The following is a 23,447-nucleotide window of genomic DNA, read 5'->3' as shown; positions in this document are numbered from 1 at the left end:
TAAATGACAACCAGGAAGTAAGACAGGGAGAGGGGGAGAATAAAGAAATCTATAATAATTATCAACAAGCGTTAGTATTGGAATATAATGGCATTAATCAAAAGGTTAGTGAGGTTTTCTGAAGGGAATGGGAAAGATTTAGTTCTATTACTGACCTTGAAGAAGTCAATAAATCTAACCCGAAAGTAGTATACAAAAATTCATACTGTCTTAGGAATATATTAGAAAATAAAAGTAGTGGGATGAATCGTCCACATGAAGGTACAGTTCTTTTTGGGAACAGGAAGAAACAAGGAATGTATAAATGTGGAAGATGTAACCAATGTGAATACATTAGTAATAGTAGCGAAGTATATTTGGAAAGTAGAGGAAAATGGTTGAAAAGTAAATTATACTACAACTGTGACACTAAAGGTTTAATATATTTAGCAGTATGTCAAAAATGTAAATCATTCTATGTGGGGAAAACTGAAAGGACATTAAGAAGAAGAATATATGAACATATGTATGAGATTCAGAGAGCCAAAGATACTAATGCATTATATAAACATACTAAAGAATGTGAGGGTTTCAGATTTTTATTTTTTGTATTAGAACAGATCAAGAAAGATAAAGGGGAGGCCTTTGGGAAGAACAAGTGGAGTATAGGGAGCTATGGTGGCAAATAACTTTGGAAGCAGCTAGGCCACCTGGGCTAAATGAACATGTTTCTATACTACCACTTTTAAAGTTAAGGGCTTCGAAATTGTGACACTTGCACTATCATTAATGGACACCAGATGGTGCTATACCCTTAAAGTCATGAATAAGGAAATATGGTCTCATTGTTATCACTTCATGCACTTTATTTGTATATAAAACTTAGGAATTATGTATTTATCTATTTATTTATTTATTGAATTAAAGTTTTTAGAGTGCTAAAATGTTTTTTAATTATTGAAACAAAAGTTATGTAGTACTGTTCTTTAATATTTATTAATATTTATGAGCCCATGATGTCATTTCCTTAAGTATAACCATCTGATGGTTTGAAGGAGTTTTATTGGTTTATTTGAATTTATTAAGTTATATAAGGTGTAATTGGTTTTAATTCATTGTATCTGATGCAGTTTGGAGTGTGCGAATAAAGCTGTGTTTTTAAACTATTGGAAACAAGTTTTTTATCTTCTTCCTAGCTTCAAGCACTTTTTTCTTTTATTGGAGAATGTATTGATTACATTTGAAAATATAATTATTTTGTTTTCAATGGAGTGTATTACAAACAGACCCAAAAGAATTGCTTTGGGGCCACAATAGCTCCTATCTTTTCAAATTTACTTACAGCTTAATGCAAAAAAGATTTATGATATAAAAAAGTGTTATTGAAGACCTTTTTCTGATATGGATAGACACTCATGAAGAATTGGATTCTTTTTTATATGGTATGAATTATGACACTGAGTTTTTTAGAATTATTATATATCAGCAACCATAATAAAATAATTTTTCTTGATATATTAGTCTACAAAAAGTGGGATAAACACTAGCTACAAAAATGTTCCTAGCAATTTCTTATTACTTTGTGAAAGTGTGCATCCCCACCATGAAAAACATAAGAGCATATCTGAAAGTGTGCAAAATGTAACAATTTATCATTAAAACAAAGGTAGAATGGAGTCTGTCATTTTAAAAGATTTTTGGCTTGTGGGTGCCCTGAAAACACCACGGTATGGTATTGATAAGGCAGTATCCAGTGAAACATGTGACCAAAATAATGCTGAAATACAGCTCTTTGTGTCACCTATACTATGAATAGTTGGAACATCAAAAATGTATAAGATTTGTAGAAAATTTTCATTGTAAATGTGGAAGTTTTTAAGAGTGTAGGGAGTGTTCTGGAGTTTGTGAACAAAATATGGCATAAGCTCAAACATCTTTTTGAATACAGTGGTAATTACAACATAGTCACTTCTGCAATAAAAATGGACATGTGCAAATGTTTTAATTGTACTATGTATGGATATATCAGTGAAGAACTCTATATGTAGCATGTCAGCACCACTACCACCTCTAGAGCCCCTGTTTTTTACATTAATCAGAATTCATGGTCTACATGGAATGTTGCTGTACATGTGACTTTTTGTACATAGGAAAAATTACTAGAAGGTTGAGGGACAAAGTGGTTTAATATTGCTATGCCATAAAATATAATAATACTTTGAATGTACTTTGTAAGCACTCCCTGAAATGTAAATATTCTAACAAGTTTTTATTTTTTGTTGCAAAACATGTACAAAATCATTAGAGGTGAAAGCAGGGAAGAATTTCTAGAATATTTTGAATATAAATGGCATGTTAAACTAAATGTTTGTAAACATTAAACATTACACAATTCAGTGAATTTTACATGATACTTGAAATTAAAGAAGTCATTTGGTCGCATGAGATAAATCATGTGACTGATTGAGGTTTTTTTTAAACCATGTTTGAACAGATTATCCAGGTCTGAATAAGTCTCTCCTTCCTGTTGTGATGTATAATGAGATGACAGTGTTACCTAAATTCACATAATTGTTATTGTTTTATTTTTATTAAAGTATTTTGTTTGGTCTTACAACATTTTCAATGCTTTTTTCATACTGATCAATTTTCCTTTTGGCTTATATAGTTTACATTAAGAAAGAACAGAATGCATTTACACTTTTTTCAGGTGCTCTGCAACATTACCTCAGTCTCTTGAATCGGGCCCATGAAAAAATACTGATTTTGTAGATTTTGCTGCGTGACAAAAATGCAAGGCACATATGTGGAAATTAGAGCACATTTTGTGTATATTAGTTTGCTGAACAGCTTTTGAGGCTGGTCACGGTGGTGCAGCAGTTAGCGTTGTCGCCTCACAGCAAGAGGTTCTCCGGTTCAATCCTCGGCTGGGGTGCCTTCTGTGCGGAGTCTGCATGTCCTCCCTGTGGTCGCATGGGTTTCCTCCGGGTACTCCGTTTTCCTCCCACATCCCAAAGACATGCTGTAGGTGGATTGGACGCTCTAAATTGGCCCTAGGTGTGAGTGTGTGCATGTGTGTGCCTTCTGTGGAAGGTTGGGCGCCGGGCTGGCAACTCAACACCGTAAAACTCCACTGCCAATCATGACCAGACAGGTGATCCACTGTGGTGACCCCTAATCAGGAAAAGAAGAAGAAGAAGTTTGCTGAACAACTTTTATGCTTACAGTACCTTGCTGTCACTTTTTATTCTTAGGTGGTTTACATCTGTTTGAGAAATGTGCAAAAAATGTTTTTGTTGTTAGTTTGCTTATTAACAAAAAGTAGATAGGTGTGCACAGCGAAAATAATAATAATTTTGTATATCTTTTTGTGGTATACATTTTTATCTCGTGCTGCACTACACTGTTTTACATTATATTTGTTAACATTTTAAAGCAATGATTGTTGCATGTGTCTGCTAATTTACAAAAAATGACGTGCAACAATAACTATAAAATCATAATCTGTAGATATTTTCTTGCTGAATTGTATAGTATTTTATCTTACAACTGTATATATTTTAATTTTTTTAATATATCTATGAATATGGCAACTATATTGCAGCAACATCTATGTTGCTTATCTCATAAGTAAGGGCATGACATCCAAGACTAAGGAAGTTATAACTCTTCTGTATTCGACCCTCGACAAACCATTATAGAGTACAATGCTCCCTTTTGTGATTACCTCACCAGACACCTCAGCAGCTGGGGAGACCACAGAGGTTTCTGACCAAGAGAATCCAGGGCCTCCAAAACATGACATACATGGATAGACCAAAAGTCCTGTCACTGTACTTGGTATCCTACAGGCTGCTGAAAAGTGACCTGTGTATGGCCTACAGAGCAGTCTCAGACCCTGCCCTAATGGAAATGATGCACATCCACAAATCAAATGGGACAAGAGTCACTCGCTCCAAGGATCTCAATCTTGCCTGTGACATCAACAGAATATGCTGGAAAGACAGATATATCTCCCAGAGATTGCCTCTCCTCTAGAATAAACTCCCAATTCACATGAAGTAGAGCTACTCAATGACCATATTCAAGTGCAACCTAGACAACTGGATTGGAGACTGTAAATTCACTCCAGGGTTAGCACCTATGCCCTCATTGACAGAGGCAGTCGGTGCTGATCATAGACTCACTCTGCGAATAATGACCATCTAACCAAGGTGAATTAGGGAACATGGGTATAACATGAAAATACTGAAATATTTAAAATAGCTCTTAAAATTGACATGCAGACAAAATGAAGATATTTATGATAATAAAGTCACAATGCTATTTTTAAGTAATGCCACTGATTACAACAGCAATATTTTTATATATATATATATATATATATATATATATATATTTGTTGTTGTTGTGACTTTCGGCTTTTCCCAGTTAGGGGTTGCCACAGCGGAACTCCGGTCCACTAATGATTGGCAGTAGATTTTTACATGCCGAGTTGCCAGCCCTGACACACAGCCTTCAACGAAGGTACGCCCATTCACGCATGTCTCTACACAGAAGACGCTCTAGCTGAGAATCGAACAGGACAACGTCTTACTGTGAGGCTACAATGCTACCGCAGTATAATATATATATATATATATATATATATATATATATATATATATATATATATATATATATAAAAATAACTATATATATATATATATATATATATATATATATATATATATATAACTATATATATATATATATATATATATATATATATATATGAGTGAGACAGTGAGAACACACACACACACACACACACACACACACACACACACATATATATGTATATAGAAATACATATGCACATAAACACACAGACACCAAAACATGTATTATAAACAAGAGGGCTTAATCTTCAGTGTGCATACTGCCTGTTCTTTAATATTTTACATATGTCTGTACATTCTTGCACTTTAGGAGGAAGAGGACAAGATGGATCTAAGGGTGAGCCAGGTGATCCTGGTTTTAGCAATCCTGGTCTACCGGGGAAGGCCGGTCTTCCTGGTCCCCTAGGGCGTACTGGAGATCCAGGACTTTCAGGTTATAAAGGGCACCCAGGCTCCCCAGGAATTCCAGGTGTAGCAGGTAAGCAGTCAACACAGTTTTGGGAAGTTATGTTGATAGATTACAGACATGTGATTATGTAGGAGTTTGTCTCTGACTTGTAATTCAGCATAATTGTTATCACTAATAGCTTTTGTAGTAATAATGTGTATTATATGCACTGCATGCTAACTGCTTTTCAGTCTTTTCATTTCGAACTCTCTAACACAGTGAACCTGACTCTTCAGTATTGTACTAATTACAAACCATGTTCTCTGGGTATGCTCATTTTCCAGTGAGCAGGTTCAATACTAGAAGGCTACCTCAGATAACTGTGGCAAGGCTTGTTGAGAGTAGAGTTCTACTTTGCTAATTTTGTGAATGGGTTGCTGCAAATGTTAGATTTCGTGTTGTAATATTAGGGTTTTTGTAACAAGAGCTGTTATTTTTGGTGTTTTTTATTGTGTGGAGGAGTTAGCTATCAGTAGGAGGGAAGAGTAGGATACCTAAGTTTGGCATAAAAATAGGTTGGATGCAGATGGAAACGCTTATTTTTGGCTGACTGAGAAAACCAGAAGAATAGATGTAGAATGGAAATGCAGGTCTAGAGTGAGAGTGCAGGAAATAACTGAGAAGGGGGAAATCCTTGCGTGTAGTGGAGTAAAGTGAATGCAGTGGCAGATTTTATGTTTCTCAGGACAGTCAAAGATCTCTGCAGAAGTTTGCAGCAATAAATTCAAAGATGCCTGTTTTTTTGCAGGAAAACTATTGCAAATTTAGATAAGATGTTAATCAGCTGTTGGGAACTGTTTTGCCTTGCAGATGAAGCTGAATTGTTTGGTGATATGTGTTTTAATATCAGCAATGCATTGAAGATTACTCTGCAAATGTAAAGGATTTTTGCTATTACTTAGAATAGTAATAAGATTATTCTTTATGTTTTTCAGCAAGATCATCGTAGAAGATATTAAGTTTGGTTTTCTTTTTATTGAGTTTTAGCCTGAAGTTATCTAGCCATGTTTCTACATTGTGAAATACAATATAGAGGTTCTGACCAACGTGTGCAATTGAATTGGAGGTGCAGAAGACCATAACATTGTTGGCATACCATACCAAAGATGCAGAATAACATATCAGTGGCATATTATCAACAATCATAGTGAACAGTGCAAGTTCAAATGATCATCCTTCAGGCACTGTTAAGAAGGCATAGAGGTTGCAAACCAGTATATAGTACTGTGGTGAAGTTTAGGAAAGAAAAGTCAGAGAGGATAGCAAGGTTCATCGTGTCTAGGATGATCTAGAAAGACTGCTGTTCTACATTCACTGTTAAGCTTATGATGAAGATGATAAATGACAGTAAGGCAGTCTGTGGTGGTGTCAAAAGATTTATAGTAGTTAAATGTTGTAACAGCTACCAGTACATGTATTTCTCAAGTTTCTTAGATTGTGAAGATAGAAAGACAGTGGAGCTGTACTGACACAGCAACATACTAACATAACTTTGAGGATTGGGCTCACTTATATAGTGGTACTAAGACTGATGTTTTCACGGCAGGTGGTTAATGGCCTGCTTATAAAAATAGCATGTACTATGGCTTCGAAAATCTGCTTAAGATAGGTAGAAATTTGCTGTCACACAAGAAGGGTGATTGATTGATTGATTGATTGATTGATTGATTGATTGATTGATTGATTGATTTATGTTTAATTTGCAAGATTAACAATGTTAATGTTAATGCATAAAGGTATATAAATTAAGATGTGAGAATCTTGGCTGGGTGTTGAATGACTTGGAGTGGCACCCTTAAAAGTATTTCTAAAATGGTGACAGAACTGATTGACTACATCTGGACTGGAATAGCTAAGGCAAAGAGGGTTAGCTATAAAACTTTACTGGGTGATATTAGTGAATTGTTAGTATTCCAGAATTGCTGAAGTAGTGTCTGCACATTTTCTGCTGTGTAGTACAGTGAATCTGCAAACTACCAATGATTTGTGACTTAACTTTATTGCATAATTGTTTGTAATGGGTGTATGAAGTTTTAGATATATGGAAGGTTTTAGATTTGTGTGCATTGTTTTCATCTGCTGTGTTAGCTCATCAATATTGTTACTTCAGAGTTTCTCCATCATAAGTTATTTTGCTGTACTCTTTTCATGTGGAGTGGGGACATGTAATTGAGTAATTTGAGGAATTAATTATTAAGAATCGAGTAGGAGCGTTCAGCACGGATTGTATGATTTTACACCAAGTCCACAGTGGCACTGAGATCATGGTCTCAGGGCAGATGAGCGCTGTATTAGTTGTTTCTGATTAAACAACATTGCTGGGTTACCAGGTATTACAGATTTTTTGCAATTTTGTTTTTACAAAAATAAAGTGCATACCTTAAACCTAGGTGGAACTTATTTTATTTTATTATTTTTATTCACAAAAGTTGGTGATTTTTATTCACAAAAGTTGGTGATTTTTATTCACAAAAGTTGGTCGATACTGACCGTGATTTTACAGTATTTCAAATCTAAAAGGGAATTAATTATTAAGGAATTTTACTGCATTGTTAAAATCTAGGGATCATAGTGGCTGCCAGAATCCATCTTGGTTGAAAATGGGTTTATTGTGGATTGTTGATTAATTGGGTATTCTGATATTCTGACATTCTGACTGAGATTTCATTCTATATGTAAACACAAGGTAACAGTTCCTAACAAAATTGAGTATAATGCTAACTGTAGAGAAGTTTTCTGGGTAGGACACAGGAATTTTGCAAAGGATAGTTTGTTTCCAAGTGACTGTCAGACAAGGTGGTTATAATTAACTGTGTCAGGGCAAGGGACTGAGTATGTGGGTGAGAGTGGGAGTTAGAATAGAGATTCAAGTTTTTCTAGTGGAATAATTATATATTTAGTTTATATGTGATCCACAACAGGATTTGATCATTAGTATTTTTAGAGAGCTAGAAAGAATGTACATTCAGTCTATTGTGATATGTTTAGCTGTGTTAATCTGAAGTGAAATTAATAAAGTCCATATGTTCAGCTGTGATAATTCAAAGGGAAATCAGCCGAGTCCAGCTGTGGTAGTAACTAGCAATGCTTGTGTGGACATGAGAATTCTCAATTTATTATGAAAGTGACTCTGCCTGTTCTACCCTTTCTAAAAACTGCCTTGATTATCCCTTACATGGAAAGTGAAAATTCATGCAAGAATCCAACATGGGTAGAAAGTCTGGATAATGGCACTAAAGTCAGCTATACAGCTGTGGTAGCTTATTGCACACACAATGCTGCTATGTACATTTTCAAGCTGCAGCTTTTAGGGCTGAGAACATCCACCCCTGGCAGGGATAAGTGGGAAGTACATTTAATGCTACTGCTCAAAATGTCCTCTTCACAGAATATTAAACTGTGGATTAAGTTAAGAAAGACATCAGATGAACTTCATCTCTGCCAAAGGTTGTAATTGAACACTGTTTGCCACTGCAACTAAATTTTGAAAGCAGTCTGTAGGTAGTCTGTAGGATTCACAAAAAACAGCTTAATTCAGGCAGAAGAGATTGACTAACATTTTTTTCTTTCATTATCTGTTACTTCTAAAAATAAGGATCTGCTATATTACTATTGGATTATGCTGCTAATACATATTTTAACTTCAGTACCAGATGCACTAAATGCTGTTTTCAATACTCTTAGTGACTTAAGTGTATAAAATAAAATACTTCTTATTAGGCGGCCTAATTTAGGCCATATCACTTATTTTAACAGTTTGTTCTAAACCTATTCAAATAGTCTTTCAGGCCGTAATATACTTCATTTCTGGGAATGGATTTCTTCTAACATGTGATGGCTTGTTGCCAACTTTATTCTTCATTTACCATATTTTTTTTTCCTATTACAAGGACCAAGGGGAGATCCTGGAGTTAGCGGACGTTCAGGTGACCCAGGACTTACAGGTTCACCTGGAAATCTAGGATATCCTGGAGCAAAAGGTAAGTTATACAAGTTTCATGCTATAACCCATTAAGGAGTTTTGTTTATTTAAGTGCCATCATTTCTGTTTTAATTTGTAGCAAGTATGCATACCAATCTTACAGTACCCTGTGCCCTAAACGAGCTATGCACTGGCAATGGGCATCATTGTAGACCTTAGCATCACTCCTGCCATTGATCAGAATCCTACTACAGGTCTTTCCCCTTCCACAATTTACTATCAACTGCTGTCCACTGCCAGGATCCTAACCTGCTCCCCTCAGATAACTGAACCCTGGTTATCTGAAGCATACCTCTCAACTGACCAAATATTTGCAGAATGTCAAGATATTTTTGGTCTATTCCCTATAAAATTTGTAGTTTTCTAGATTTTTGTTGGCAATCAGTGAGAATTGAATTCACTAAATAATAAGACATTTGAGTTTCAGACTTCATATCCTTCATGAAATATGTGGTAGCACAATACCTTTTATTCTAGCAAATTTCTAAGTTTATAAGATCAGTACAGAGCAATATTTTAAATTTGTTCTTATTTTTGGGGCTTTATCCCCCCATTATTTTTGTCTTTGTCTAGATTTTTTTTGTGCTAAGAGGTTGAAAGGTATGATCTGAACCCCCTCATGCTCTACCTTTGAGCAATCCCTTATCCCACTTTCTGCTCCTCCAGTAACTGTTACTCTCCATCAGCTACCACCACCACATATCAGGACATCCTACACCTGGATCCCCTCTGAGCCGAGTCCTACACTTGGGTCCGTCTCTCTCTGAACTGCAAAAGACGAACTGCAGTGGCATCCTGTTTTTCCTTCATAACTGTCAGCAGTGAGTGTCTAAAACCCAACCAGCAATTCCTGTCCTGTCAACTTGTCAGTGGTCAGTGCTTATGGCTTCCCAACACATCAACATCATGCTTTCAGAAAGTAGATCATTTTCCTACCCTGATGCATTTCCCAGCACTTATTAGTGTAGCCTCCTTTCTTCCTACCTCCTCTTCCTCGTCCTCCTCCTCTTGCAAGATCCCATGCCATCTCCCAAATTACTACCATTGCACAATGAACTGTGTGATTACCACACCTATCCCACTCACCTGCCTCTATGATTCCTTCTAAAGAATTAAATTCTGGCCACTGAGTTGGCCTCTCATTTTGCTAATGAAGTACATAATATTTAGGAACTGTTTTTTTATGAGTGTAATGTAAGCAGACCAGTTTGACATATTGGGATTCATTATCCTCCACTAACTCTCTAGGGTCCATGATCCCAGTCTTAACATCTTCCACCATCACATAAGCCAATCATTATAAATTCCACCAAAGATAGTAATTGGACCACCCAAAAAAGTAAGTACCCTGACTGCACAGAACAAGTATTAGTTCTGAACTGTCAGTGTCTTTATATCCTGTACCTTTCATATTTTTGCTATCTACTAACTGTTATTTGACCAATTTTCTTTCACAGCCAGAAAATATTAAAAATATTAACGAAACTTGCAAATGACTTTTAAAGTTAGGGTATAAAATTGTTTTATGTAGAAGTTCTTATTTCCACGGCTGCAGTAGCCCCCCCTAGGTTGTATGGGTTCTTTCCCACCATGGAAACAACTAGCCAGCTTCAGAAAGGTATGGCTCTCCTCTACTCCTTCACTCCAACTGCTGATTGACTAACCCTGTGGAGTGAAATCAGCAGTCAGAATGAAGCTTTCTTCAGTACTTTCTTGCCATGTTGAAAAAAAAAATCTTTTGGACTTCTCAGGAGTAACAATCAGGCTAGAGCTTCATTTTTGGCAGATAAGTCCCCATTGGGGAACCTCTCCACTCAGACATTATTGCACTTTTGAGAAAATTAGTAGTTTATTTATTTATGAAAAGCAGTATTTCCCATTTAAAAACTGGTATTTTTTTCAAAATATCCAGAATTACCCTTCAGGGACCACTTATTGGAATTTAGATTATTTATTGGTATTTGGGGCTAATTTTGTGACAAACTGTGTACTGCTTGTGTAAACTTTGAATTTTGTTGGATAGAAAATTTTATGGAGGATTGAGTGGGAAATTGTCCATCAATTGTATGCTTGTACTTACTATGTGACAACCTACCTGCTAATTTAATTCTGTCATTATGTATAGAAGTACTTGATCAATACTGACAGGGAAATTTTGCTTTTCTTTTATTTTTTTATAACCTAAAGGACTGGGGAATGTGGTGTGAGTGAACTTGTGCTGTTTGTGAACAGTAAGTGACAAGTTAACTTTTGACCAACTCATTCCAGCAATGCTCACAGCTTTTGGTGCTTTTTCCCCAGTAACTAGAAAGAAGAAAAATCACTTATCAAGTAGTTCTTGCCATTGTCACAGGCTCAGTCTATGCCTGAGCTGATAGTCAGTGAACATGCAGTGGCCATTGGCTGTTCTTCAGACAACTCTCTTTCCTGTTTGGCTTCCTCTTTTGTAGTGGTTTCAGCCAGTGTGAACCAGGTGTCAGCCACATCCTCTTCTGCTGTTCCAGTGTTCATTGCAGGCATGAGAGAACCATCCTCTCTGGATCAGGGAGACACTCTTGGAAATTCTTCTTGGGATAACCAGACCAAGAGACCATTAGACCGGTCAGATGTCCTCTTTCAAGTCGGTCCTGTTCTACTGAAACTCCTTTACAAAAAGTTAAACATTGTTCTTATGAAGTTATTACTATTAAATTCAGTGAGTTGCTTACTTTGGCTGGGCAGGCATTACAGACAGTAAATCCTGTCATGCAAAAGCCTTTATAGATGGGCATTCCCTGTCAAATTATTCCTAAAGAAATAGGGTCTGATGATTTGATTATAATAGAGACAGGGCTTCTTCTACAGATTCCTAAGCCCAAATCTCTTTAATTCTTACCCTCTTATGGAGGAACTTTTGTTTAATCAGACCATCACATGAGGTATTTTATGGGAACAAACAGATGTTCCTCCTGAAGTGAGGAGATATTATGATATATTACAAATGGGTATATCTCATTCCACTCCCATCAGTCCTGTGTTACCAGACTTGGAGGATGTCTTGAAATCTGCCTGTACATTTTGCTACACAGTCATCACTCCCCTAAAAAGCAGATAAGCTGCATAAGGTACCTCAGACTAGTACATTTCTTTTCTCTCACTTTAGATCAGACACTGATGACATTTCCTCTGTGTCTTATACTGGCAACAGACTTGAGGTTCAATGCCGGGCAGTCTACTGGTGATAAGGAGGGTAAAATGTTAGACTGTAGGTAAGAGAATGTTTTTGTCTTCCAATGTAGACTTCAGAATTCTGAATTATCAGGCATACATGTAGAAATGTATGCTATGTCATATGGACAGTCTGAGGGGATTAGCTTCTACTCTTCCTACAGAAGAAAGCTCTTTTCTGAACCAGACTATTTCCACCCTTTCTCAGGAAGGTAAACATGCTTTGAATAGTTTGTATGATTGTTCAGAAACTGTTAACTAGAGCCACTGCTACAGCTACAGTGATGAGAAGGTTTTCTTGGGTACATAACCAAAGTTTGTGGATGAAGTTAAGGCCGAATTCTTAGGTTTCAACTTTAGATAAGGAGGTATTGTTTGGATCTTCTGTTACCCAGGTTCTCAAACAATATTATTAAATTAATGCAGGGAGTTTCTAAGATATTTCATGTTACCGCAATAGAAATCTATTGGCCTCCATCGTACATTGAAAAGGCAAATAAAAAAAAGTCCTGTTCCAGCAAACAAAATACAGCCAAGAGATGGCTAAAGGTTATGAGATAACAACAGACAAAAATCAGGGACTTTTCAAAAAACAAACAAAAAGGAACAGTCCAACAGTACAGAATGACTATGCTAGTATTCCTTGTACTCTTCTGTCTCACCCAGCCAATACGTCTTTAAATATGTCCCAAAAACTGGACCTCAACATTCCCATTTGGTAAAAGATTGTTTCAGACTTCTGGGTGTTAAAATGGTGCAGGATGGCTGCAAATGGCATTGAATATAAAACCTCCTTTCAGAGGAATACCTTCCCACCCTCAGAAACAAACAGAATTTTTCAGTCTTCACAAAAGCAAGAACTCATAGAACCAGTGCCTTTAGTTCAAAGGGGCAAAAGCTTCTTCTCCAGAATATTTCTGTTACCAATTAAAGAGCCCTGTTGGAGACCTGTGCTAGATATTTCATTTCTAAACCTTGACATGAAAGCTCCAAAGCTAAAAATGTTGATCTTACAGAACCTGTTACCTGTCATTATGCATGAGTTGCTTGGTAACTCTAGACCTAAACAATGCTTACTACCATATTCCGGTAGTCATAGGCTTCATGAAATTTCTAGGATTCTCTGTTTCTGAGTCACATTATCAGTTCTCTACCTTACCCTTTGATTTATCTACATCTCTAAGAGTATTCACAAAATGCCTAGCCCTAGTCATAGCTTATTGCTATGAATGGCATTTACATCTTCCCTTAATTAAAAAAAAAAAAAGCAAAAATAACCAAAAAATATCCTTGTTTTCCCGCCTTTACTGAACTAGAATAGTCCAGTCTTCAGATTTTGCTGATCTCTGGGCTGTGTCATAGTTCCTGTGTTGTCCATATCCTTATTTGGATAGGAGGAAGCTTCTTTGTTCACCAGTGGGAGTGGGGAGCACTGAGCAGCCTATTTGTCCCTAAAGGAGTGGTTCCAGCCCAGCAACTTGTAGTTTATTGGCCGTTTTGGGCCATCTCCTAGCTCTTTCTAACCCCCTGCTATAAAGCCCGCTTTAGAGCACTTTTGTGCTTGTATACGACTCAGCACAGCTCCTCGTGGTGTCCTACAGAGTTCTACAAGCAGCAGAGAGTGGAAGAGTGACTTTCCTTTGATTTATAAGTATTTTTCTGGCTTTCTATTTTTCGACTGCTGTATTTCGACTGTATTTCGCCTAAAAGCATATTTTTATTACTTAACTAGCTCTGCAAGTTGATTTACTGTATTTCTGTTTGCTTCTGAACTGTTTTGTACTTCAAAAAGTTTGTTTTTGCTTAATTTAACTGGTAGGCTACACACTCAAGTGCGCTAGCCGATTTAAAGCATTTACTGTTTGTTACTGTATCTTTTTTTGTCTGTTTGTAAAAAAAAAAGCAAAAAAAAAACAAAAAAAAATCCTTATTTGGATAGGAAGAAGCTTCTTTGTTCACCAGTGGGAGTGGGGAGCACTGAGCAGCCTATTTGTCCCTAAAGGAGTGGTTCCAGCCCAGCAACTTGTAGTTTATTGGCTGTTTTGGGCCATCTTCTAGCTCTTTCTAACCCCCTGCTATAAAGCCCGCTTTAGCGCGCTTTTGCACGATTTTGCATGAAGTTGCGCATAGCACAGCATCAGGCAGTGCCGGTTAATCAAGTTTAAACAATTTCTGGCTCTGCTAAGTCTGCTCTTCAGTTTTTCCCTTAGAATTGCTCTACTTTCAATCTAAACAGTCTATTCTCTATCTGAAAATCTCAGCACTTGCTACTAAAGCATTTTTACACAGGTAAAGCACTCTTAAACAAAAAGAAAGCACTACATCCACCTAAAATCCCCTTGAGTACCCATTTCCCTATAGGTCCTTTCTGACTCAGTTACATAGCAATCCCTTACACTATTCTAGCATGTCGAAGGATCAATTACTGGCATCGTCTCCAGTTCAGCTGGTGAATCTGGGAATCTTGAGGCAATGTTACAACTGCCTCATATACACAGAGAACCCTCTCCTCCTCCCAACAAATACAAATATATGTGAGAGATGCAACTATATATCCAAACTGGAGGCTGAGCTCTCTCGGCTCAGTACTGGCAAAACCAGTCAGGAGGAGAAGGTAACCACACACACCACAAACCCAGTCTCACATAGACCTATCACAACTGCAAACCAAACACATAAACACACAAAAACATACTCGGAGGCTCTAATTAAAAATCTACCAAAACAACAGAGGCCTCCAAAGCAGACATCCAAGCAACCACTACCTCAAAACATAGCACATGCAACACATAGTTCACAAAGTCAGTGTGCCAAACAGTCACAGCCCTTAAGACCAAACAACATGCCTGATACACTTGTAATAGGTGACTCCATAGTCAGACACACTGACGTCCCGCTCACCAGACTGAATAAGGAAAAGGTTACAGTAAGCTGCCTGTCGGGCGCTAGAATCCACCACATAACACAAGCACTCAGGTCACTCCAAAGCAAGTACAAATATGACTCAGTCATTGTCCATACCGGTGTGAATGACCTGAGACGTACCTCCCTGGACTACATGAAAAGAGACATAGAGGAGCTCTATGATTATGTAGCCCAGGCCGGTATGACCCTGACCCTGAGCAGTATCTTACCCTCACCAAGAATGATGCCACAGTACAAAGACAAAATGATCAGCTTTAACAATTGGCTCAATTACTGGTGTCATTCTAAGGGGATCCAATGTCTGTCTGCTTGAGATGACATGCTTGACAAGCCATGCTGCTTTGCAAAGGATGGCTTGCACCTGTCACCCCTGGGCTTCTGGATATTGGCCAAGGCTCTTGCCACCCCCATAGTGCCTTTTTTAGGCAAGGCTCAAAAGACAAACCCACCTTCCTAGAAAACACAAGTGAAAAAAAACTAAGGGTAATGCTGCTCAACGCCAGAAGTCTAAACCTCAAGATGCATGCTCTCAAAGCCCTCCTCAGTATAGAGAACATTGATGTCTGTGCAGTGACTGAAACCTGGTTCAAGGCTACTGAGAGCACCCTAGCACTACCAGGTTATACCTCATATCATGCTTTTCGGCCCCAAAACTTGGCCCGAACCACAAAAGGAGGGGGAGTATCCATATTCATCAAAGATACCCACACCTCCAGGTTAGTAGTAATGCATGAAGCATCGGAGACCATCCATGTGCAACTAACTGTAGGCAAAACTGCCCTACAGTTTGTAGCATGCTACAGACCACACTCTCAAACTCAGGAACCCCACACAGCCTTCCTGAAGACACTGGAGAGTATGAATGTCTCTCCAAATACCATCATATTGGGAGACTTCAACTACCCAAACATAGACTGGGAGCATTACTCAAGCCCGAACACCCTAGCCCAAAGGTTCAAATGCGATGGAACAACTAGTCACCACTCCCACAAGTGGAGATAATATACTAAACCTGATCATCACAAACATGGGGACACAATGCTCCACACCGGAAGTATACCCTTCATTGGTGAGATCAGACCATAAATTAATCTCACTGGAAATCCACATCCCGCCCCCACCCCCAGCACAAAAGACCACAGTGAAGAATTTCTCAAAAGCTGACTTCACACTTCTTAAGACTGAAGTGGTATCCTTCAAGGCCTCTGGGCCAGTGGAAACCACAGCCCACACCGCTGAATCCTTTATAAACGCTTTCTATGGACACCTTCAAGAATGCATGGATCATGCAGTCCCAAATAAAACCAAGACCCATTCCTCCAAAGGCAGGCGTCCTGTCTGGTGGACCCCAGCCATAAACAAGCTTTACAACAGGAGGAGGAAGCTACTACATGACAGAGCAAAATCCCCAAAAGGGAAGGCATCGCTGATCAGTACTCGCAAAAAACTACGATCACTCATAAAATCATCCAAGGCCAACTTTGAGAGAAAAATCACAAAAGACACTAAAGACAATCACAAGGCCTTCTTTAGTTATGTTAGAAACCTGGGTGGAAACTCCCAGATATGCTCAGAGTTAGTCCAAAATGACAAAAAATACACTGAACCCACATACATTGCCAACATACTGGCAGACAGGTTCAATGCAAATCCCCCCCCCCTTGCCCCCAAAAGGAGAAATATCTATCCCAGCAGAGTGTAGCCTCCCTGACATCTCAGATGCCCAGGTGAGAGATGCCCTCTCCAAAGCTAAAAACACAGCATCAATGGGAACCAGACGGTGTCCCGGGTTGCGTGTTATATGAACTCCAAGAAGAACTAAACCCGCACATGAGGCTGCTGTTTAATCTTAGCCTTACTACAGGATACGTACCCAAAGAATGGCGTACAGCAACAGTGGTCCCACTCCACAAAGGAGGTGCTTCTATGGACCCTGGAAATTACCGCCCCATAAGCTTGATGAGCCTGGTCTGCAAAGCTATGGAGAGGATCATTATGGAACTCATAAGCAAAGACATTGGGGACCTACAGACACTGGATCCTACCCAGTTCAGCTTTGTCAAGGGCAGATCCTGCCTTTTGAACCTGGTCGACTTTTTTGAAACAGTCACTAAGGCCATTGATGAGGGTAAGGCAGTTCACACAGCCTACCTTGATCTTGCAAAAGCCTTCGACACAATACCCCACTCGGGCATCATAGACAAGCTCACCAGCTTATATGTAAACCCATATGTCATAAGATGGGCTGCAAACTGGCTGAAGGACAGAACCCACAAGGTCAGAATTGCTGGAGCCATGTCAGACTCTAAGCCAGTCACAAGCGGTGTCCCACAGGGCTCGGTCCTGGGACCCCTCTTGTTCGACATTTATTTTTCCGAGGTGCAAGCAAACATAGGAGGATTGTGGCTGACAAAGTTCGCAGATGACTGCAAACTGGGCGCCATAATTGAAACTCCAGAGGACACAAGCATCCTTCAGAAAGGCCCCATAGAAATGAATAACTGGTGCCAGAGCCATGGCCTTAAACTGAACGCCAAAAAATGTATAGTCATACTCTTTGGGAAAAACAAAGTACCCACAAATTACCACATAGGTGGTAATCCATTAAGTACAGAAGACGTAATCAGGGACCTAGGGACCCAAGTCGACAGTAACCTCTCATTTGACACTCACATTGCCAAGGTGGATAGGAAGACCTTCTATATTAACCACCTTATCATGAAAGGATTCACACTAGATCAAGAGAGGTCATTGTGCCCCTATACTCTTCCCTTATCAGGCCCATAATTGAGTACAATGCCCCATTTGGGATGTACCGTACCCAACACCTGCAGCAGTTAGAAAGACACCAAAAGTACCTCACCAAGAGGATCAAGGGTCTCAAACATATGTCATATGCTGCTCGGCTGAAGAAACTCCAGCTCTATTCAGTCGCATACCGCCTACTCAGATCTATGCCTGACGTATAAGGCCATGTCCAATCTGGAATTAATGGACATGCTCCACCTCAGAAAATCCAAATTCACCAGAGCCATGAGAGTGAGAGATTTAAACCTCAACACAGAAATAAATAGGACATGCTGGAGGGACAGATTCATAACCCAGAGGCTCCCTACACTCTGGAACAGAATCCCAGTCCATGTTAGGCAGAGCCCCTCACTGACTCTCTTCAAGAGAAATCTTGACGAGTGGATGGGAGATCGTAGGTTTACCCCGGGGGTCATCTCTGTGTCACTACTAGACAGAGGCACAGTAAACTAAACCCTAAATGGGCACAGTATTCTCATTCCAAGGGGTGGTGAAAGCCACACACACTCTGGCTAGGCTTATAAATGCCCTAGGGCAGATAGCCTAGTATGAACCTATGAAACTATAATGAGATGACTTGCTTATCTTTGTAGGGTCTTTATCCGGATGTCAAGTGGTATTAACATGGGTCAGATATCTTTTGGCCAGTCTCTTCCTGATGAATATTCGGACTCTCCCCTGACTTGTGCTTCAGGCTCGCCGTATTGATTCTTTTCTTCAAAATGCTTTTTTAATACAAAGTAGATCTTTATCTGCATTTGTTTCTGAAAATCTCCAATCAGTCACTGACTTCTGCAAGAGAATTCATCAGGATCCTAGGGTTCATTGTTTCTGTTATGGTCAAGGTACCTCGTGACAGATTACACACGAGAAAGATACAGTGGTTTCTAAAAAACACTTGGTTTCAAAATTTACATTCTCTGGAGTATCAAATTCCAGTTTGGGGCTTTATGAAAAGAGAACTGCTTTGGTGGATACAAGTAATGCAACTGAACCCAGGTCTCCCTTTCTTTCCTGTGACCCCAAAACAATCTGCCACCACAAACATGACATATTTTGCTTGAGGAGTATTTTCCAGAAGGGTAAATTTGCGAGGCCTGTGGAACTGACAGACCAAAGCACATCAGTTTAAATGATGATGTGATACATTCTTTGAAGTCGCTCCCCAGCCTTTGGTCCCCTGGACCTCTTTGAGTGATTGCTGACAATATTACAGTTATGTGGTACATAAACAGGCATGAGGTCATAACCCCTATGTAGGCTGACACCAACAGCTTGGGAGCTAGCACTTCAACATTCCTTAACCCTTCAAGTATCTTACATTCCATCAGAGGAGAACATAGTGGCAGACAGGTTGAGCAGGACCAGGACAGACCCCATAAAAGGAAATTGAACTAGGGGGTCTTCCAACAATTAATCCACTTGTCCGTTAACACCTGAAATAGATTTGTTCACCTGCTTTCAAAAGAGACAGCTTCTTTTGTTCCAGGTTTCCTTACAAGCAATTATTGAAAATAGATGCATTTTCATTCCCTTGGAGGAGAATGAATGAATTTCAGGGTAATTCTGAAAATTCAAAATGATACCCCCCAAAATAATTGTGGTGCCCCCAGGCAACATTGGATCTCCCTTCTTATGGAATTGGCCAAGGGCAATTACCACTATAATCCTCTCAGATTGGATCTGCTTACATAAGGCAGGGGGAGTTTGACCATCCCCAGTATCAAGCAACTTCAACGGACTCCCTGGTTGATTCGGTTTTAATAACCTTTTAGGCACCTTTTTCATGAGGATGTCCAGCAGGTACTAAAGGAGGCAAGAAAACCTGCTGCTAGGAAAATCCTATGTTGATAAGTGAAAGCAATTTTCTAGTTGGTGTCTAGCCAATAATCAGGGTCATGTCAGGGACTTTATACCACTGGTGCTCAAATATTTGTGAGTTGCTTTGCTTTTTCCTCTCTAAAGGTCCACCTTGTGACTGTTTCAGCATGTCAGACCATGGATTCTCCTCTCTCTTCTCCATTTGTTTTCTAACAGTTCCTGAAAGGGGTTTTACACATAACACCTCCTTGTAAATAGGTTGCTTCTCCTTGGAATTTCAACTATCTGCTGGAGAAATTGCCTATGTCACCTTTTAAACCTGTCCGTCAATCCAATTTATGGTTCTTGACTTTGACATTTGTACTCATCATTGCTCTGACATCTGCAAGAAGAGTATTTCAGTTGCAAGCTCTCATTGTGGGTGAACCATATCTGATTTTCCATGGGAATGGGGTATCTTTAAGAACCAAACTGTCCATTCATCTCAAAAGTGGCGTCAGAATTTACTTTGAATGAAGCCATCAATCTCCCAGTTTTCTAACCAGACCCTAAAACAGAGGGAGAACAGATTCTGCATACTCTATACATGCACAAGCAGCTCAGGTACTATCTTGATAGAGCTAAGCCATTAGAAAAGCTGATCAGCTTTTTATTTCTCATCAAGGGGCAAAAAAGGAACATCCTGGGCCTAAACAGACTATATCCAGGGGATTGTTTTCAGGTATTGTTTTTTTTTCATTCCCACCATGACAAATCCTTTCAAGCCAGTATCAAGTCATTCCACAAGAGTCTTGTCTTCTTTGATGGCATATTGGAAAGGGATGGACTGTAGAAGCATTCTACAGGGAACTGCATGGTCCTCTGTACATATTTTAACAAATCATCACAAACTGCATGTCTTATCTTGATCCTGGTCAAACTTTACCATGACCATTTTCCAAGGACTACTGAATCCATATGCATCCTCCTTCCAGGATGGATAGACTTTGGTATTCAACCCATACAGCATAAGGGGTACTGCAGCAGTGGGAGTGATGAACAAGTACATTTGTGTAAGTTGCACGTACCAGTAACAGTAGATGTTCAAATTCCTCGTTGTTGCAGTAGCCACATCTAGCCTTCATCCACCTACTCTTGTATATAGTTGGAGCTAAAATATAAAATAGGATTGCTTTTGCTTCTACTTTATATGTTCTATTTCTGCTTTATATGCTTTGTTAATATTGCTTGGTTAGGCTCTTCTCTTATTTCATGGGCAAGAAAGACTAAAGAAAACTTCACTCCAACTGCTGATTTCCCTCCATGGGATTAGCCAATCAACAGATGAAGTGAAGGAGTAGGGGTTGGGTGTGGGGGTGGAGTAAAGATTTTTGAAGTCAGCCAGTTATTTTACATGGTGGGAAACAACCCATATAGCCTAAGAGCTACTGCAGCAGTAAGAAATTTGAACATCTAGTGTTTTGGGTAAGTGCAACTTATGCAACTGTACTTTCTGTGTTCAGTGTTACTTTTTTGAACATTAGCATATAATTAGCTTATATAATGATATAATTATATATATAATTAGCTTGCTTATTACCTGTGGTTAATGGCTATATATAAAATCTGTTCTTTGGACTTTACTCTAAATATATTTTCCTTTTATTTAAAATTCTTTGTAGGAATACCAGGGCCTGATGGAAATAGAGGAGAAAATGGCAACCCTGGACCAAGAGGTGAAAATGGAGAGAGAGGCCCTGAAGGTCATTTTATGACTTTTGAGTTTCCGGGTGAAAAAGGAGAACAAGGAAATCCAGGTGAAGAGATGTAACTTAAAAATCATTTTAAAAGTGAAATACGAGCTTACTGTAGATCCTGACAATTAATATGCAAATGAAGATAAAAGTCATACAACCATTTCTTCATTATTCATTCACTCATTAAACCTTAATTTAAAATATCAATAGACTAAATGATACATGGGTTGTGTGTGGCTGGAAAATAAGTTGTCAGAACTTTAGGTAGATCATAAGTCATTCAGCATTTTTCTTCATATAGTCTCTCAGTCTCAGCTAAATGGTCTTTATTGAATGGATTGCTGAACCAATAAAACTAACACCAAGGTCATCAAACTGTGGGGTAAGTTATAAAACCATGGTTGGGTGTTGAGCGATTCATTGTGACAGAACTGGCTACATCAGGAGTGGGGTAGCTAAGAGAAAACAGTTTAGCTGCAATGCTTTACCAGAGGAAATTGGTGAGGTAATGGTATTCCAGAATTCCTGAAGTTGTATTTGCACATTTTGTGCTGTGTAGTATAGTGACTCTGCAAACTCAGAGAAAACACAACAAACAAAATTGTTATGAACAAGTGGATAATTGGTTTTAGTCTCAGTTGAACGTGCTTTGGTGAATGGATCATTGATGAGCTCAATCAATACAGAAGTGTTGAATGACAGATTAGAACCCAGCCATCCTCAGGTTAATGACGAGGGTACTAGGAGCTGTAGAAGAGCCATCAACTGCAGGTTGGGTTTATCTCGGTTTAATTTCTTCAAGTCTTTTGAGTTTCTAATACTATGACAGGAATAGACCCCATTCCTAAGTCAGGGTATGATTAAAGATCGTGAAATTAGTATTGTTCAGTCTCTGATGTTAGCCAAAAGTGCTCTTCGCAGCACCTCTAATGTGCTTAGAACTGACTCCTCCAGCAATTCATACAAAGTTACATGTGACGGTAGCATGTCTAAATACGAATGTGAAATCTTTTTTATGAGACCCATCACTTCTACTACTACTGGAACTGTCTAGGTATCCTTCTTCCAGATTGTACTCATATCTGCCTGCAAATCCTGATATTTTTTACTTTGTGTCTCTCTGTATTTAAGACACTGAAATCACTGGGTGTAGCAAATTCAACGAGCAATGCTACTTTTGTCTTCTTTCATGGACTTCTATAGCTGGTTTTCTTGCATCTATATATATTGAGTTACCGCGTGTTTCTTATCTAGCTGCTTAATTCATACTTTAAGCTTGAGTTATCCCCTCTTTCATATCTAACTGCTTAGTACACACTGCAACTCTTAGGATATTAACCCCATTTTTTCCATATTTTCTTTAAAATCTGCAACATCTAGTCCAAGACCACCATTTACTGGCGAGCCCACATTCTACCTCTCATTTGTCATCTTGGGATTAGTGCTTCTCTTTTTTTCTCCTGGTGACTGAAAAACACAGGAACATTATTTCATGGGGGCTACTGATCTCCAGGAAGCCTGATAACTGTTTCATTGGTGCCTGCTTAGACTTTGTGTTTATATTTCCTGGTGAGTGAAGGAGCAAAGGGCATTGATTCCTACAGCTAACTTCTAACTGTTAAGTGATAACTTGTCAACATTCAAGGTCCCCAGAATCCCTATGAATATGTCTGCCTACACAGAAAAACAAAACCTGTACAGGCATATTAATAGCTGCATAGAGACAGCTGCATGACCAGGAAGAAGTGCAGAACTAACTCAAAAAACAGCCACCCAGGTGGAATCACATCAGTAGGCTGTAAAACAGAAGGAAGAAAATCATGACAAAAATTAGGAGATGTAGAACCCAGCAGGATAAAAGTGCTCTCGTCAAACTAAAC

General features: G+C 38.8%; 1 protein-coding gene across 2 annotated transcripts in view; it reads left to right on the top strand.

The window, feature by feature from the left end:
* Positions 1-23,447, top strand: part of LOC122800784 (collagen alpha-3(IV) chain-like) — a 1,680,215-nt gene that overhangs the window by 1,052,595 nt on the left and 604,173 nt on the right. For both annotated transcript variants that reach the window (XM_044070045.1, XM_044070046.1), the window contains exons 32-34: positions 4,951-5,118; positions 8,979-9,068; positions 21,493-21,627. In XM_044070045.1, the coding sequence (XP_043925980.1) occupies positions 4,951-5,118; positions 8,979-9,068; positions 21,493-21,627 (393 nt within the window). The remainder of the gene's footprint in view (positions 1-4,950; positions 5,119-8,978; positions 9,069-21,492; positions 21,628-23,447) is intronic.

This window comes from Protopterus annectens, chromosome 4.part1, assembly GCF_019279795.1.
Source record: "Protopterus annectens isolate FY-2018-M chromosome 4.part1, PAN1.0, whole genome shotgun sequence".
Classification (NCBI taxonomy): domain Eukaryota; kingdom Metazoa; phylum Chordata; order Ceratodontiformes; family Protopteridae; genus Protopterus; species Protopterus annectens.
The sequence above is the reverse complement of the archived record's forward strand: the minus strand, read 5'-3'. Positions and strand labels throughout refer to the sequence as shown.